The 17,910-nt window shown below is 43.2% G+C and overlaps 1 protein-coding gene across 1 annotated transcript in view; it reads right to left on the bottom strand.

Moving 5' to 3' along the window:
* Positions 1-1,588: 1,588 nt before the first annotated feature.
* Positions 1,589-17,910, bottom strand: part of thsd7aa (thrombospondin, type I, domain containing 7Aa) — a 132,289-nt gene continuing 115,967 nt past the window's right edge. The window contains exons 27-28 of the mRNA XM_008421220.3: positions 8,733-8,820; positions 1,589-5,137 (exon numbers count right to left, since the gene is read on the bottom strand). Of these exons, the coding sequence (XP_008419442.1) occupies positions 5,050-5,137; positions 8,733-8,820 (176 nt within the window). The 3' untranslated portion in view covers positions 1,589-5,049. The remainder of the gene's footprint in view (positions 5,138-8,732; positions 8,821-17,910) is intronic.

The raw sequence follows: 17,910 nt of genomic DNA, 5'->3' as shown, positions 1-17,910 counted from the left end.
ATAAAGTGGCTCTGCCATTGGGTGAATAGCTTGGTAAAGCTGGAAAGTTGAGCAGTGTTTTAGCGACATCTATTGGTGCATTATATTATTCTAGACTCTATACCCCTGGAGCCTTCCTTTTCTCTGCTCTACATTTACAGTTGATGAATAGAACAGTATGTTAATAAAAACACCCATAGTCTACACAATTAAATCACTCAAAGATACAGAATTTTGACATTGTGATGAAACATGCTAAGGATATTTTGTAAAACACTGTAGGAACACAAATTTACATTATATTATTTCAATGCTGTTATGTTACAAAATTAAATCAATATCTGATGATGTAAAAAAGTAAACAATTCAGTCACAATGCAGCTGGCATCATTCTCTGACAAAATAAGTAAAACACAAAACTGTCAGGTTTCCTTCTGGCTCTTTCAACCCATTAAAAAGCACAAATCACTGATATTGTGATCTACAGGACCAGCTCTGGTGGGCTATCCAGATGTTTTTCATGCACGCAAATTACAAGACTGATAGTTAAGTTCAGATCAACTACAATGTTTTCAGGTATTATACGAAAATTCCGTTTTTCTGAAGTAATGTTTGTCTTACAGAAATCTGTTTCTGCAAATAAAACATCCATTTCAGATGCAGCCAGGCTGGTGTTTGGAAATGTAACCAGTCATTGAAATTCAGCTAAAAACAAGGAAAGAGGTGTGTCAACTGTTGACCGTTAAACTGAAGTGACTGGAGAGTTGGGTCGGACTCTCTGCTACAGTACTGGACTGGTTTGGGTCACGCCTACAGAACATTTCTAGGAGTAAAAGTCTACTGGAAATTATTATTTAGAGTTTCTTTAGAAAGTCTTTCTTTAGAGCAATATCTAAAGGAATTCATCCATGAGTTTATCTTCAGTTCTATTTATCACTGCAACAGTATTTTCACAGGACTGCCTAAGATGATCAGACTGATCTAGAACGCGGCTGCTCACTTCTCACTAAAATCAACAGAGAGCATCACCCATCTTCTAACGTCCTTCCGCTTACCTTCCACTATCACTTCCTAGACCATTCAGGCCTTCTGGTTCTAGTCTGCTTTGCTCCTCAGAACCAGAACCAAATGGAAAGAAACAGCATTCAGTTTCTATGCTGCTACAATCTGGAACAAACTCATAGAAAACTGTAAAACTGCTAAAACACTGAGTTGCATTAAATCAAGGCTAGAATTCTACCCGTTTAGAGTTGCTTTTGATTAGTAGTCAGTGGAGCATTGATCAATATGATGTATATTTGCTTGATGATTGCATTTGAAAAAAAATCTGAATTGGTTGCTGCATTGTGTAAAGCACATTGAAATGCCTTGTTACTGAATTTGTGCAATACAAATAATCTTGTATTTGTATTGCACAAATTCATTATTGATTTGGACCACATTGGGCACTGCTTCATTACTTTGCATATTTCCTTCTAGATTAAATGCTGTATCGTATATGAAGAGGCTAAAGGTTTATGGTTATGGGTCGATTGGTGTGCTTGTGAAATCTAGTAAATGTCAGTTCATAATTATGTTTGACTGAATCCACCTCAAAGATAACAGAACACATTTTTGATTGTTTATTATCAGCAGTTAATCAAATACATATAAAGAAACAGTAGGAAAGAAGTTTAGAAGCAACTTTTTTTTACAAGGTAGCTTTTTCACTTTTACAACCACATTCACTCCTGTTTTTTTCTTTCAATTACCTTCATGTGAAACATGTGCAGTACAAAAAGAAACATTATGTTACATTAGTAATAAATAAAATTAAGAATAAAACCATTATTTACAAATAATAAGCTTAGGAAAAAAATTAATTAAACATTCCATGTACACATTCTACAAAACAATAAATTCCTTCCTACCACCTCGAAGTGACTTGTTATATTTTGGATTACTGGAGTATTGAGGGAAGACCATTTGGAATGCAAAGAGTTGTATTTTAAAACTATTGTTTAAAATTAAGGGCACTGCCATTTGGAAGAGAAAAAAACATGTTCAACATGTAATTTTTAATTAATTACCTCTCCGTCTACTGAAGGAATTTTGAGATTAACAATAAACCCTCCCATAAAGGCTTTCTTTAGGTTACATTTTCTGTGATACAAGATGAATAATACCAGAAGAACACCCCTCCATTAACATCCAGTGTTTCAATTTTTTAAACACCTACAACTGGGCGTCAGTCATGTATCAATTAACTACTACAAACTGTAAAGTCTGTCTTTTCATACAAAATGTTGTGCTAAATGCAGTAATTTCTTTGAAATACAGATTATAAATGCAGATTGAAGTATAAATGGGTATTATACAAAGCACAGACATGGCAGACTGATGGCTGAGAGAACCTTATATGCTTCCCTTTAAACAACATAGAATGGGTGTGTGACAGTGTTTCTTAGTCCTGGTCTGCAGGGACCCAGCCCTGCATGCTGTAGGTGTTTCCTTCTGCCACATACCTGACTGGAACAAGTAGGTGATAAACAGGCTTCTGCAGCTCCGGATGACATGCAGAGGAGGTCATGCTATCATTTGGATCAGGTGTTCTGGAACAAAGACACATCTAAAACACACAGGGCAGTGGCTCCTGAGGACTGGAACTGAGAAACATTGATCTATGGGCGAAACAGACAATGTTCTTTACATTTTTTGCACAAAATCATTTTAAGACAATGATATTCCACCTGTTTAGTTCTGCCTACTTTGAACTCCTTTCAGAATGAGCTGTTTTATTGCTGTCACTTTTATGCAAATAAACTGCTACTGTCCGCATCATTAGCAGTTTGTGATTCCAGTAGCAGGAATCAGAAAGTACATTTTGCATAATGGGTTTCCTTTAAGTAGCAGAAAAAGTAATCAAAGATAAACAACTATATTTCTAAAAACAAAATAAAGAAAAGAACAACAACTTGTGAAAACTGGAATCCATTTCTGGTTAAAATGTTAAAGAATTTTGAAGTATTCACATTTCATGCAAAGGTGGATGATGACCTCTGCAAGAACAGCAATATGCAACATGAAAACACAGAAGCAAGATACTTCTTTTTGTGGATAATAGAGGTAAATGTGTATTTAAACTCAAACAGACCTAATTGTCAGATGGTCGAAAGTTTAAGATTCTATTCAGACCTGCCTCAAACAGTTAAAATCTGGGTATTTCATGTCATTTTCATTACATTGTCAAGTTCCCCTGACAAAAGTATTCATACTTTTCAGTTCTGTCCTGACAAAAGTATTCCTGCTTTTGTCAGGAAGACAAAAGTAGGAAGACGTTCTCTGTCTTTGGATGTGGCAGGATTGTTGAGCTGCGCAAGAAAGTTTGTCTCACAAAGTGCCATGACTGCCAAAGCTGGATGTAGTAAGAGATTCATTATAAACCTCTAAAACATTATGGGACAAAAAAGTCTAAAGGTAGGCCTAAAGAGGTTTCACCTGCAATGAGCTAGATGTTTTGTTGCCTGTGAAGACACAAGCTAATCCTTCTCAAATTAAGGTCCTGACTAATTCTGACTACAGTTCAGTTATCATAAAGGCGACTTCTGAGAGACGGCCTTAAAGAACAAAATAAAAGTCTTCAAAGACCACACTACAAACATGGCCATTTAGATTTGCCAGCCCATTGAAAGGCTGAATATCTTAACATTTTCTGATGAGAATAAAAGTTATTAGATGGACCTGATGGCTTCCAATGTGAATGAGTAGTTCTTCATAGAGCTGTGAAGACAGATCTAAAGTAGAAGTCATTTAAGCGGACAGTATGACCAGAAAGGTTGGGGTTGCATCTATCTGCCACCTGACAAAGCAGCTTGTCGTCTTTAGAGCCTCGTTTGGATTATCTTGAATGAAATCCCACAGAAAACTTTTGGGGATGGGCGAATGTTTAAAAAGTCTGATATGAGTGGAGCAACTTACTATGTATTCAATAAAATGTTACATTGTTTGTTTTCTCTCTTGCTCCTGTTTCTTTTTTTGCATATAGAAACCAGCTGACAACCTGGTTACAAACCACCAGCACAAAATGCAAACAGCGTTGCCCTTTCTTAAGATTTTGATCAGAAATGTATAGATTAGTGAGAGATTTTTAATCTAGTAGTTTCAGCTGGGTAAGGGTATTTTCTTGATGTAACTTAAATTTCCTAAAATGGTCAAAAATCCTAATGTAAAGTCACAGTTACCCGCTCAAATAAAGGCTACAACAGAGATTTGGAGCATTACATTGTGTATTAGATAGCCAAAGTGAAATCACTGAAAATCTATTTACAAAATTCTGTTGTACAACATACAAGAGGTATTACAAAAAAATTATCAAACATTGTTAAGTTCTGTTAGCAAAAAGGTATTTTTGTACATTTCTAGCACAAGAGTTGTACATCATCTTGTATTGAGAGAGGCAGTTTTCATATGGCAAAGCGAGACATAAGTACATATCATGCTGCACTAATATAGTGCAAAATTACGCCTGGAAATACGAAGGGAGAGGCAGGCAGGATGACAGCAGTTCGAGGATCCTTTGGGCTCGCTTTCCCTTTTTTTTGGTGAAATTTTTACTTTTCAGTTCCGTCCATCAAGCAATGACTAAGAGAAGACAAAATGTTCTTTGAAGGACCAAGAGCAAAGACCATGCAAGTAAGCTGTTAAGAAATGAACAACTAATGACTGAATATTTGTGCTTTTATAGCAAATCTCTTCTGGTTTCCTCCTCTCCCCTAAATATGATCAGAATGCAATTTGTGGTAGTAGATGTCAAAGAAGCAAAGGCAGACTTCCAGAGGAAGTTAGTGAAGTCATGAAGGCTATTTAAAAAAAATTACATTTAAAATGTTAAAATGGAAACATCAAAGCTGCTAATAAACACAGAGTTGTAGTGTCTTGAGCTCAGAGGTTTCTTTTTCCGTCAGAAACTTAGTCTGCATATTTGCTGACCAATGTCCAGTAGTGATCCTGACACTAGTGGGTATTACCAGCAACCCTGCGTCCCGAGTGAGGACAAAATTTTGCCCAGTACGTCTGTAAGGAGGAAGACTTCTACATGTCGGCGTCTCCATCATAGGCCAGAGTCAGAGGCTTCAGTCTGTTGTTCATTTGCCGCCGCTGTGGCTTCTTTGGCTTTTTACTGCACATTGAACAAACAACAACAATTGTTTTTTAAACATTCTGATCTCAACCCAGAAACATTGCAGATGACTTTAAGGCTGACGAACAAAATGACTTTGTATGAGAATGATATGTAAAGGGATGACCACTAGATGGTGCCACAGTAGTAATAACTACAACCTGTGAAGTGTTGAGCTTTTAGATGAATTACTTACTACACTCCTTTCCCTTTCAGGTGCTTTAATACTGAAAATATTTTTCATATACATTATTATCTAAATACATTTTAATTAATATTCTGAGCTGATAAACTGCTGTTTTCACTGGGCTTCTCTGCTAAAGACTTTATTTCCATGTAAACCTGTTACAAAAAGGTTTGTTTTTGTTGATTTTTTTCATTGCAGCAAAATTGTTTCTAGAGAATAAATCTTCTGCCATTCTGTGGCGGTGATGTGGAGAGAGCTCTCTGCAATACAACCCTGCGGTCATTTGGAGTGTGTGATGTCCAGCTCACCTCACCACAGGACAGGATCCACTGGGAGAGAAAAGCTGTTCTGTGTTAAGGCACCTGCTGTTTGGTTGTGTAGTGATGCAACAGGAAGTGAGCGTGTCCCTGACTAAGTGATAAGAGTTTCAAAGTGAGGTGGTGGCAGAGAGTGCTCCAGTTGTGAAGGTGGCGGCTGCTGCAGAGGTGCAACACACTGATGGAGATGGCTCTGCCGATTGAACTCATCTTGTTCTAGTTTCTGGCAGGCAGGGCAGGTGTAAGGCACTGTGCAGGTGCTTGGTTCCATCCAGTAAGCCCCGTCTGAGGGACAACCAGACCTCGACTTGAGGCAAAGGCACCGACCACAATTACTGAGCACAGTGTGAGAGCGGTGACACAGGAAGACAAAATGAGGAACAAAAGGGACAAATGATGAGAAACTCAAAAGACAAATGAATAAAATAAATGAATGAGACAGAGCAGTGATGTGATGGAGCTTTAATTTCTATATAACTAAAGTTCATGAGGAGTCCATTAAGTTTGCCAAAGAAATGGTGTCAACTAGTTGATTCCTAAAGTTGGAGTCTGTGGTGAAACATTATGTTAAACTAAATAGTGGTTAAAATAACATTCCCTACATATTTTCCATTTTAATCATTCTAATTCTACAATTTAAAATTAGAGTTGCACAATTTTTAAAATTTAATTTAAACATTATTGTGGCCATTGCTCTATTGCTCTACTTTATCCATCCATCTACAGATGGATGGATAAAAAACAGCAAATCTTAAAATTCAGAACTCAACTTTGGCTGTCAAGACAAGTGCTCTGTATGCTTGTTTAACTTTTATTTAGATAGATTAACAGAAATTATCAGCACTTTCATGCGGTGGGTTTTCAGTGTTTTTAATGTGCTTTATAGCCAGAAGTTGAGCTGTGATTTGTTGCCAATCAGACAGACTTTTTTTTCTAATATAATTTGAGTGATATTAATTTATAGCTTGCCAGGATTTCTGAAGGTATCTGATATTTTCTTCTGTTTGAAATCCTGACAATACTCAGTGGAGTGATTTTTCTTTGTTAAGCCATTTAACAATGACCTATTAATCAATCAATCTCAGAAGGACTGAATAATTAATAGGCTCATTTATTGTGTGTTTGCAAATTTGACAGCGGTTGACACAAAGAGCAGCAGTGAAGGGAAAACATGGCCTGAAGCAGATGATCAACAAAAAGATTTACCATCTCTATAACCTTTTCCTAACAACATGGCTTTAAAGTTCTGTTGATGTTAGTACGCGACAAGCTCATGTTGTTACTTTTATACTACATCTGTCCAGAACTAGACGCCTCAGAAAAGCAGTCGTATTGACCAGTTAATTTTGGAACATGCTGCCTCCTGAGGTAAGATTTGTTGGTCACCATGATAGTTAGAATAATAGTTCTGTTTGCTTGGAGATGGCACACTAAGTGGCACTTCTGAGATGCCAGATTTAACTACAGCAGGGATTTGTGTTAATAGTTGTCACATTAATTGAACTGAGTTCTCCAGCACATTAATTAATTGATGGAGAACTCAGTTTGAGATATATAGTACGCAATTTTATATATATATATATATATATATATATATATATATATATATATATATATATATATATATACATATATATATATTAGAGGTGTGCCGATCGATCGGTCACCTATCATAATCGGCCGATTTTTGTGAAAAGTGCATGATCGATGATCGGCGATCATTGGCTCTTGTTGTGTAGCTGGTCTCCTCTTTCCTTCACACTGCACAAATGAGTAGCAACAAATCCTAAGCGATGTGGAACTATAACGCACTGAGTGAATGGGTAAAGTTTGCGTGTTGGAAAATTGAAGCAGGTCAAAATGCATCAACACAACAAAGCTAATACGACATAAAAACAATGTGATACTTGACGGAGTTTGGCTACATCGAGGCTCACTGTAGTAAAAAAGACATATGGAGGATCAGATAGCAGGTAAAGCAGCGCACAGCTACAAACACTCACCCGGATTAGCATGACAGTCAGAAAGCTAAACAAATAACCCGCAAAATTATGTAAGTCTTCGAGCTGCGATGTAAGACGCTGGTCCTGCTCTCGCTGTTGAACCGCTGCTACGCGCTACAGGTAGTAATATTTCACAGACGGAGCGCCGCTTCTGCTCCACCTGGTAGTGACTCTCACACCGAACCTCTGTTTAAAGCTGCAGCATTTAACTTAAAAAAAATACATTTTACATACGTATTAAAACTTTCGCTGTCCTAACATGAGACAGATAAGCTCTAAAAAAAGAATCAATCTCCTCCCTGCTCTGCATAATTACTCCTCTCAGTCAGAAAAATCCATTCAGAACTAGCAGTAATCAGCTAGCCACCATGCTCTCAGGAAGTTTTCATTCAGTAACTCTGGATTGTTTATTGTAATGGATCCTGTATTTGCCTTTGAATGTTAAGTTTTATACTTGAATTTTTTTGGCAATGTTGAGAGGTTTTATTTTGGCTCTTTGCATTATTTAGCCTCTTCAGAGCCTCCATATGTCTGTTAAAGATAGTATTACCGATAGCAGTATAATTTGCACAATGCCTGTTTTGTTAAGTTTTCTTCTTGGAAAAAGTTATTAAAAACAAGTTTTTGTCTAAATTAAGGTGAATTCATGGTTCCTTTTTCCACATAATGTAACCGGTAGTGTTTATGATAAAAAATAATAATAATAATAATTATGTGATCGATATCGGTGATCGGCCCTCATGGTTGATCGGTGTCGGTATGTGCAGGAAAAAACCTGATCGGCACTTCTCTAATATATATATATATATATATATATATATATATATATATATATATATATATATATATATAGATTATTGATTATTGATTATTTCAACTTGATTGAAATAATCAAGTAATTAAAAAATCCTACATATATTATCAAAAGCAAAATCACAGATGTCATCCAACTTGTTCATTAAAACACTTTTCTTTATGGTCAGCTCCATCACATCACTCAGTGCTGATAAATGGCAACACAGGTTATGAAAAAAATTATAAATGTGGAACAATAATTAACAATAATTGTTAAGGGTTTGATACGTTACCAGGCTAAGTATGTCATTGAAATGATAAAGACGAGTAAAACGAACACTCCTGCTGCAACTCCGTACACCCAAGTCTTCAGGGTCCCATCTGCACAGAGAGTCACACACACAATCACACATTATTTGTGTTCATTTACAGGGCTGTGGTCTGCATGGCATTCTTTCCTTCTGTGTGTGTATGATAAAAATGTTTAATGAACCAAAACAGCATTTCTGATCATGTTTCAAAAATAGAAAAAAACAAGCTGTATTCCATCTTTTAATCTAAAATCAACAGAGCTTTTATGCATAAGATCAAAAGAAGCCACATGTATGTCAAAAGTCATTTGTAAAGGTTTGGTACTGTTGAGAATAAATAATTCTGTATTTTCTTCAATCTTTTAACTATTTGCATGCTTGTAAATACACACACACACACACACACACGCACGCACCCCCCCTGCCCCCCCTACATTGTAGGATCTACAATCAGAAGATTGTAGATGCTAGGCTACTGATTATCCCTCTATCTGGACACAGGATCAATAGAACCAGTTTACAAGATAAAATGAATAGGAGTCACGATAATGCCAGACGTGGAAAACTGGGATGAACTCCATGCCATGATGTTCAGAATTTAGGTCTCATGGCATCTCAAGGTGTCAACATTGCAGCCAGTGGGTTGAGGGAAATACGGCTTTATTTTGTAGTAATTCAAGAGCTACCAGCTTTTATCGCTTCGCAAAAATTATTAATCAGCACAGAAACTCCAAAGCACACAAAGAAGCAATGTGTGTGTGTATATTGTCGTGAAACCGGGTATAAGCATGTGAGATCTGTCCAGGTACACGCAGAAAACGGAATAAAGGCCTGAGAAATAACAGTAAAAAAAACCTTGTATAATGATTTAATGATGATTATGGTTTGTAACAGGTTTAAAATAATAATACACATGCCAATGAAGGAATGTCTGTAATGTATAATCAAAAATATATGTTGTGTACTTTTAATCAGCTGAATGTTATAATACATTATAGAAAGTAAGGTTTGAACAGCTTGATTGTCGTATAAGGATCACTGATCGTTAAGATTAAAGATAATGAGTGAGGAAGGAATATTCTGAAGTAAGAGGTCGACAAAGTAACACATTGATTATGTTTTGTAAGAAAAGAAAGGCTTAGAAGGAGAAACTGTGTGGAGTGAGTCATCACTGAGTGGGGGCGAGGGTGCGGCAGAATCAGAAACAGATGGTCAACGGAAAACAAGGAAAGTACCGGAGATGGTGTAATGAGGTATGAATGAGTCATAAGAGAGTTGAGGAAGGTTTGGACTTTCCACAGACAGTGAGACGCCGTGGGAAGGTTCTAAAGTAACGTAGCCCTGCCCCGTAGACCGCCCTGGGTTGAGAGGGCTTAAAAACTGGAGCACAGGGGAGGAAAGGGGTTCTTCGTCCGCGGCGCAGAAGAGGAGCCAACAAGAGGAAGCAGGCTAAAGACCAGCAGAGGACTACACCCCGGGACCAAGGGAAGCTCAAAGACTTCACGCCGCCAAGAAGGGACGAGTTCCACCAGACACTGACCCTGGTTCCAGATCCGACCAACTCCTCTGCCTCTACCCAACGCTCTCAACTCTGTCGCAGCCAACTTGGAGAAGAGACGGGGGTCATTTAATGACAAAGATCCTGCACGTTAGAAAGACAACGTACAGTTTTGCTCCGCTTCTCTTCAGAAAGAGGACTTTGCTCCGGCTGAACAAAGACTCTGACCAAGGACATCTAAAGATTACAGCTGCCGAGACCAAGAACCATCGGGTATGAGTTGACCTGCTTCCCCCAAAGCCTCGCTCAGTGAACTTAGTGACACAGGTTAGGGATAAGAATAAGGATAGGATGTGATTGATTTTAATTTGATTTCATTATATTTTTACCTATTTCATAGCCTTTGGGAAATTAACCTGCTTGTCATATGCCCCTGCTAAAGCTTGCTTAATAAAATTCTATTCTAAAAATCCAATGAGAATTGTGAATAGAGAGTTTAAATTGTGTCAGTCTTAATTATTGTTGGTTCTCCTAAATATAGTAAAGTTAACATACATGATTCTAGAGATAGGGTGGCTTTGTGTTTTCCTCTGGTGAGTGTTAAAATAATGACCCTGGGACTTAAATCTAAGTCACTGAACTTAATCTAGCCGTTAACAAGTGCCGTTATTTTAGAAGAGGAGCTACCGTTAACAGGAGTGGTTGTAGGGGTTATGCAGCTGTGAATGCTACTCAGCTGATTGTTCCTCAACTGTAAAGGGTCATAACTTCTGGATCGAAGGTAGTCAGAGCTAGACGAGTCCTTTCCGACCCCAGTTTAAACAGATAATTCTCCATAAACTATCTCTAGGGTAAGACCCAAGTTTTGGGGATTTTCCAGACCTGTTAGACAGATAACTGGGCAGTAGTGAGTCCGAAGAGTTGTGAGGAGTAGGCGTGACTTACTATTGGGTAGTAACAAACATGGTGTCCCTGGGTGGGCCCCACCCTAATGAGTAGGAGGGCCCTACTTTGACCAAGTCAGTAAAAACAGACGGGAGGGTCTGAATAGCTCACTTGGGAGACTAACTCTTAGGGAATAGAGTTAGTGGCGACTGATGAGGCTATCAGTCGCAACCCTTGCAGTAACTGTACAGCGTGCAGGCGAGGGAAAGCTTCCACTGAGAATGAACAGCTGTATCCAGAAGGGAAGCCAGTAGCCAACCTAGCCTAGACCCATCCCTGCTCTACGGTACCCAGAGAGGCTTTGGGGGATAGGCGACTCGGAGGCAAAGACAATCATGGCTGATGCGGATGAAGCATCAGGGCTCCAGCCAGCGTCGGAAACAGAGCAGGAGACCAGCGCCGCCAGGCTCGAGAGGGAGGCACAGCCTCTCCACTCCCAAACAGTATTACGGCGACTTCCAGTAAAGCTAATGCCGTTAGGCGACGGGTTTGACTCCTGGACGACACCATACAAGCAGATGCTCTACCAGGCCCATTATACTGGGGACCCAAAGGTATTGCGGTACCTGATGGAAACAGCGGTGGGGCTTCAACAGAGCTACAACTGCCCCCAGCTCAAGGACGGTCACCGGCTGGTGATCGCCGGGTGCCCGGTGAAGGTCACCAAAAAGACAGAAGTCAAAGAATGGCTGGAGTGGTTCGCCAACCTCCTGGAAATAATGACGGCCAATTACGGATAATCTACAGCCCGTCCGAAAAGTATGATTCCCGAGAGACTCAGCAAAAGCTGGATGAGGTGTCTGCCGACGAGGAAGAGCCGCCAGAAGCATCAACAGGGTCAACACAACAAAGCCCTGTGGCTCCTCGGAGAGGGCCGGCTCCACCGATTGTCCCTGGTGTCGGCCAGGACGCTTTGCTGAGCTCAAGAACCTCAGATTGGTGATCAGGAGTAAGAACAGGGACGAGAGCAACGAAGAATATTTGAAGGACGTCTGGCCGACAGTATTATCTACCACAACCCACGAGGGAGCTAAGAAGCTGTGGCTGACTAGTGTGACTGCGGATCCGATGGTTGGATCAGAATCCACCCAGAGTAACTATGAGTGGTTGGTGCTGGAGGATGCGGATGATGAAGACTCTCAAGTTAAGAGGGCCAAGGGACGGCTCGACAAAGGGAGTCGGTTGGAGCCCCTCTGGCACACACTCAAGCAAACCGTCCCTCCGGCAAGGTACGTGAAAGTGCTGCGTGAAGTGACGAAAGGACGAAGGGGAGAGATAGCATTTGTAAAAATGCCAGTTAAGGGCACCACGATCGCCCAGATGGATGTGGCCGTGAAAGGATTTGACCTAGAGCAGCAGTACTACGAGGAGAGGCGGAAAAAGGAGTCGAGTCAGCCAGTAAAACCGACTAACAAAGCCAATGTGAGACCACCATCCAACTTCCAGGGCAGACCGCCATCCAACTTCCAGGGCAGACCACCACCCAATTTCCAGAGTGGACCGCCATCCAATTACCAGGGCAGGCCACCACCCAACTTCCAGAACAGGGCGTTTCAACCAAGGGTACCAAGACCGCAGGGGAGATCAAGCAGCCAGCCAGCACCCTCGCATCAGCCGAGAGGAGGCCCCTACCTCATGGATGAAGAATACAGAACATTGAGCCCTGAGCAGAAAACGGCTCTCCGTGTCTCCCGTGGGAACGGGACCGGAGGGCCGCCACAGTAATGAGGTCCAGGTTGCGGGTCACGCTAGAGAATGCCTACTGGGAGGGAGACGAGATCTACGCAAAGGTGGAAGGAGTACCCTACCTAGTAGACACTGGAGCTGAGGTGTCGATGACCCGTAAAGATCTAGAAACAACAGGACACCTAAAAGTTCAATTTGCCAACAGAAAGATAGAGAAAATGCCATATGGGACCTGGAAAGGAGTGGTATGGATCAAAGGTCCATACAACCTCCTCACCGTCAAAGACTTGGAAGAATTAAGTAAGAAGAAGTACAATCATCGTGCTCTCGAGCGACGGTTGACAAGTCTAAAAGCCAGATTGGTGAAGGTTGGTCCGACGCAGACGGGACCAGAGACACAAGGCTGGTACAAACCAGTGGATGTACCGGCAGTGACAGAGCAGAAAATCGAAGAGAGTGACTTCTCCCCAGCTGGGGAAGAGAAGTTGCGTGAAATCATCGCCTCGGCAGAGGTGGCCAGATTCAAGAACAATTGCGGAGATTTGGGCCAAAGGTTCGTGCACCAGATTGAAGGTGGGGTGCACCCTCCTGTTTGACAGTACCCCTTGAATCCAGGAGCAGTTGGAGAAATGGACAAAATAGAGAAGGAGCTGAGTTCCCTGGGGATCATCAGAGAGGAACTCAACCCAATCACAAACAGCCCCATCCAGGCGGTAAAGAAACCCGAATCGGCAGGAGGAGGTTGGAGGCCAGTTATTAACTTTAAGGCTCTGAATCGGAGAACGGTAGCGAATAGAGCCAGCCTGATCAACCCACAAGGCACACTGAAGACACTGCGTGCCAAAAAGTTCAAGTCCTGCATCGATCTGGCTAATAGATTTTTCTCTCTCCGCCTCGCAAGGCAGTCCCAGGATAAGACCACATTTACTCACAAAGACAAGAGTTATGTCTGGCAGAGATTACCACAAGGCTATAAAAATTCACCGAACGTTTTTCAGTCAGCCGTGATGGAAGTACTGGGAGACGTGGGGGCAACTGTGTACATAGATGATGTTTTTATTGCCGATGACACAGAAGAAGAACACTTGGTGAGGTTACGGACAGTGGTCGAGAACCTCACCAAGGCAGGCCTAAAACTGAATCTCAAGAAGTGCCAGTTCGGACAATTCCAGGTGAATTACTTGGGGTTCCAGGTCACGTCGGACTTGGGACTCTCGGATGGGTATAGGGACAAATTGATGGACATTCAGCCCCCTCAGTCAGAGAATGATCTGCAGAAGATATTGGGACTATGTAACTATGTCAGAGACCACGTACCCAACTACCAGAAGTATGCCAGACCATTGTATAACTGCCTGAGGAAAAAGGTGGAGAACGAAGAAACAGGGCAGAAACAATGTGTTTGGACAGCAGCCAACCAACAAGATCTGGAGGAATTAAGAAAAGCAATCCAAGCTGCCGTGAGGCTGGAACCGAGGAGTTTGTCAGAACGAATGGTGGCAGAAATCAGCTGTGAAAACGACAATGCTATAATCAAAGTGAGTAACGAAAACGGAGGCCTGGTTACTCTGTGGAGTTATACCCTGACTTCTGTTGAGAAAAAGTACCCAGAGGAAGAGAAGGAACTAGCGATACTAGCTCGATACTGGAGTGTGCTAAAAGACCTAGCACAGGGGCAACCGATCAAAGTCATCACACAGAGCCAAGTCCACAAATACCTACGGAAAGGCACCGTCGAAAGTACTAAAGCAACAAACACCCGATGGGGAAGATGGGAAGACATCTTGCTGGACCCAGAGCTTGAAATAGGGCCAGCACAGCCCCCGAACAAAAGACGGCTGCAAGAGGCGCCTGAGACATCGGGGCAGCCAGAGTGGACACTCTACACCGATGGATCGAGGAAAGGATCTGATCACATGGCCTACTGGGGGTTCATCCTGAAACAAGATGGCACAGAGAGATACAGACAGAAAGGGAAAGCCCCCGGCAGTGCCCAAGTTGGAGACGTGACCGCGGTGTTGGAAGGATTACTGGAGTTGGCCAAAAGAAAAATCAAGAGTGCCAGGTTAGTGACGGACAGTTACTACTCTGCTCAGGCCCTTAGAGAGGACCTAGCCATTTGGGAAGAAATTAGTTTTGAGACAGCTAAGGGCAAGCCGGTGGCGCATAAAGACTTGTGAAAGAAGATTGCTGAGCTAAAGATGCAAATGGAGCTCCAAGCAGAGCACCAACGAGCCCACACGCATGAGGGAGCTCATTGGCGTGGAAACGATGAAGTGGACTGCTATGTCCAGAAGAGAAAAATTGTCTTTGTCGGAGCCGAGAAGTGGGACAGTACTCCCAGAGGACGGGAGGTCCCAGAAGAGTACGTGGATGAGGTCGTGCGGGGCGTGCATGAAGCCCATGGACATGCAGGCGTACGGCCTACCCGTAAGGAGCTGGAGGAGCATGAACTTTGGATCCCAGTGAAACAAGTCCAACGCATGCTACGGGGCTGCGAAGTGTGTGGACAATACAACGCAGGCCGCCGAGGGCAGCGGTTGGAGGGGTTGACCATCAAAAGCACGATCCCCTGGGGCTCAGTCTGCATGGATGTAGCAGGTCCCCTGGGAATAACGGGAAGAAAAGGTGAAAAGTACCTTTTAGTGCTGGTGGACTCAATGTCGGGATTTGTAACTGTGAAAGCAGCCAGGAAGGCGAACGGCAACAGTGTTGTCGGCATGCTGGAGCAAGTGTGCAGCGCCCTGGGAATCCCAAAGGAGCTGCGTACGGACAATGGGACTCATTTCCCTAATGCACAGGTTGACCAATGGTGCCAGAAGTATGGAGTGATGAGGGTTTATTCACCACCTTACACCCCACAAGCCAACGGAGTGGTAGAATGGACCATTGGGTTAGTCAAGGGCTGGATAGCTAAAAATGCTAACGACAGCGGCTGGAGCACCGTGGCGGTGGAAATAGGGCAGGCCCTGAACGACAGAAGCAGAGTCGAGAGGCCCGCCCCATCCATGGAGCTCAACCAACGACCGTTCGCCACGAGAGAAACGGGGCGGGGCTCCAGCGATAAAAAGGAGAAGCCGGCGCCCAAAGTGCCATTCAGAGTGGGACAGCGGGTGTGGATTAAGGCAAGAGAACAACCTGTGAACGCAGCAGTGAAGCCCAAGTTTGACACAACAGACAAGTTCCTATCTAGATAGGAACACAGTGTTGCTGGAGAAACGGGGGATCCAAGGAGTGGAATAGCTCAAGCCAGTTCCTGACTAGAGAGAAATAGAAGCCGGTGAAATGGCCAGTGAATCATGTATCGTTCCACCCTATCTCAGTCACGGTGGTGACTGGCCACCGTGAGAGGGGTGGTTGTAATTAGGAGAACAACTTCAGGGATCTGGGCAGGACGAGCCCTGAAGAAATTGGATTGGGCCAAAAATGGAATTCTGTCAGACGAACCTGAAATGCTAAAGTGGAGTAGCGCTAAAGACCGTTGCCCAGTGTGCTTAACAGCTCTCCAACTTCCCCTTACTTGGGAGGGACCAGGCCGCGACAAACCCTGGCGGCAGGAGTCGACGGCAGATGGGCTGCGAGACCTTCCCGTCTCCCCGGTTTCAGTTATGAGCGTTACGTTCTGTGGGAATTGCCGAATAAGTTATCTGCCTCGGATCCTGTTGATAAACCAATGGGGATGGTGGGAAGAAGAACCAAGGAGGTGCCACTGCCAGTGGGACGGAGAAGAAATTATCTACTGTACCACCTGCAATGAACAAATCCGAAGAGACGATGTGACTGCAGCGGGACAGGCCGATGGCTGGCAGGTGAGAAGATACTACAGTTCCCTACGATTCTTCCAACCGTGCGTAGGGGCCCAACCTACTTACGGGAGCCCCATACCATCAGTTCATTGGTTTCCGGGACCTTCGGCTCCCCCTAACACCCTGGAGGGACCCTCGTTTAGAGAGGACTGGATTTGGAGGAAAGAAGAAGGACCACATGACTTTCTTTGGGAGTCTGTCCACGCCGCCTGGCCCTATGATCCCGCACGAGCACACCTGTCGTTTCCACCAGTGAATACCACGCACTCCCCAGTAATTTTCCGAGTGCTACGGCCTCAGACAGGTCCCAACCCTGCGGGAGAATTGAGTCTGCTCCCAGACGACACCATAGCACAAGCTGTAAATGGGGGCTGGACGGGCCCCTGGGAGCTGACTACCTGGGCACATCTGATTTTAGAGGTCATTAATGACTGCACCATCCCGATAGTGGATTTGCCGGACGTACCAAGAGAGGGTGAGATACGGACGTCAGATCTGTACTATTGCACCACTGAGCTGGATGGGTGGGGCAGCAACGCAGCAAGACCCAAAGAGAAGTCGGCCCTGTTCCGTGTAACAGCAGAATACAACTTTCGTGACGGGGTCCTGCAGGTCCCAGGAGGCGTGGCCCACAGGGTGAGGACGCCCTCTGATCCTGACACCACCCATCCGGTTCAGCTGTCAGTACGGATGCTCACAATCCCATATAAAGGAGTCTATTCGGTGGGAGCAACAGTTACGGTGGTGCCCGACGATAAAGTCTACCCCACCGTGTCCTACACTGAACTGGAGAAGCCAAAGAGGAGGTCCAGAACCGGCGCCTGGCAGTCGCTCTCCTCCACGTTCGCACGGAAGAAGAAAAGTCAGAATTAATGGATACACCGGAAGAGGGGGGTCAGGTCGTCAAGTCTAAAGATCAGCGAAAAGATAGATATCGAAATGGGAAGAGATATTTTATGAGCAAATTATTTAAAGTGGGCACAGAAGTCTGGTCCGGGCTCTCTGAGAAAGGGCCCTTTTTGAAGCTCCCGAACAGTTCCATCTTGCTGGACATACCTCGAGAGGACTTTACCGTGTCCTACCCACTCTCGGAGGTCTATTTCCTCAACCACCTCATCTATATTCGACCCGCGGACTTACAGGAGGCGAAGGAAGTACGGGGAAGCGAGGAGGCAACGCCACGGCCGTGGGATGATTCGTATTATTTTTTCCCCTTGGAATTCCC

The sequence above is a fragment of the Poecilia reticulata genome, chromosome 11 (assembly GCF_904066995.2).
Source record: "Poecilia reticulata chromosome 11, P_reticulata-male-v2, whole genome shotgun sequence".
Lineage (NCBI taxonomy): Eukaryota > Metazoa > Chordata > Actinopteri > Cyprinodontiformes > Poeciliidae > Poecilia > Poecilia reticulata.
The sequence above is the reverse complement of the archived record's forward strand: the minus strand, read 5'-3'. Positions and strand labels throughout refer to the sequence as shown.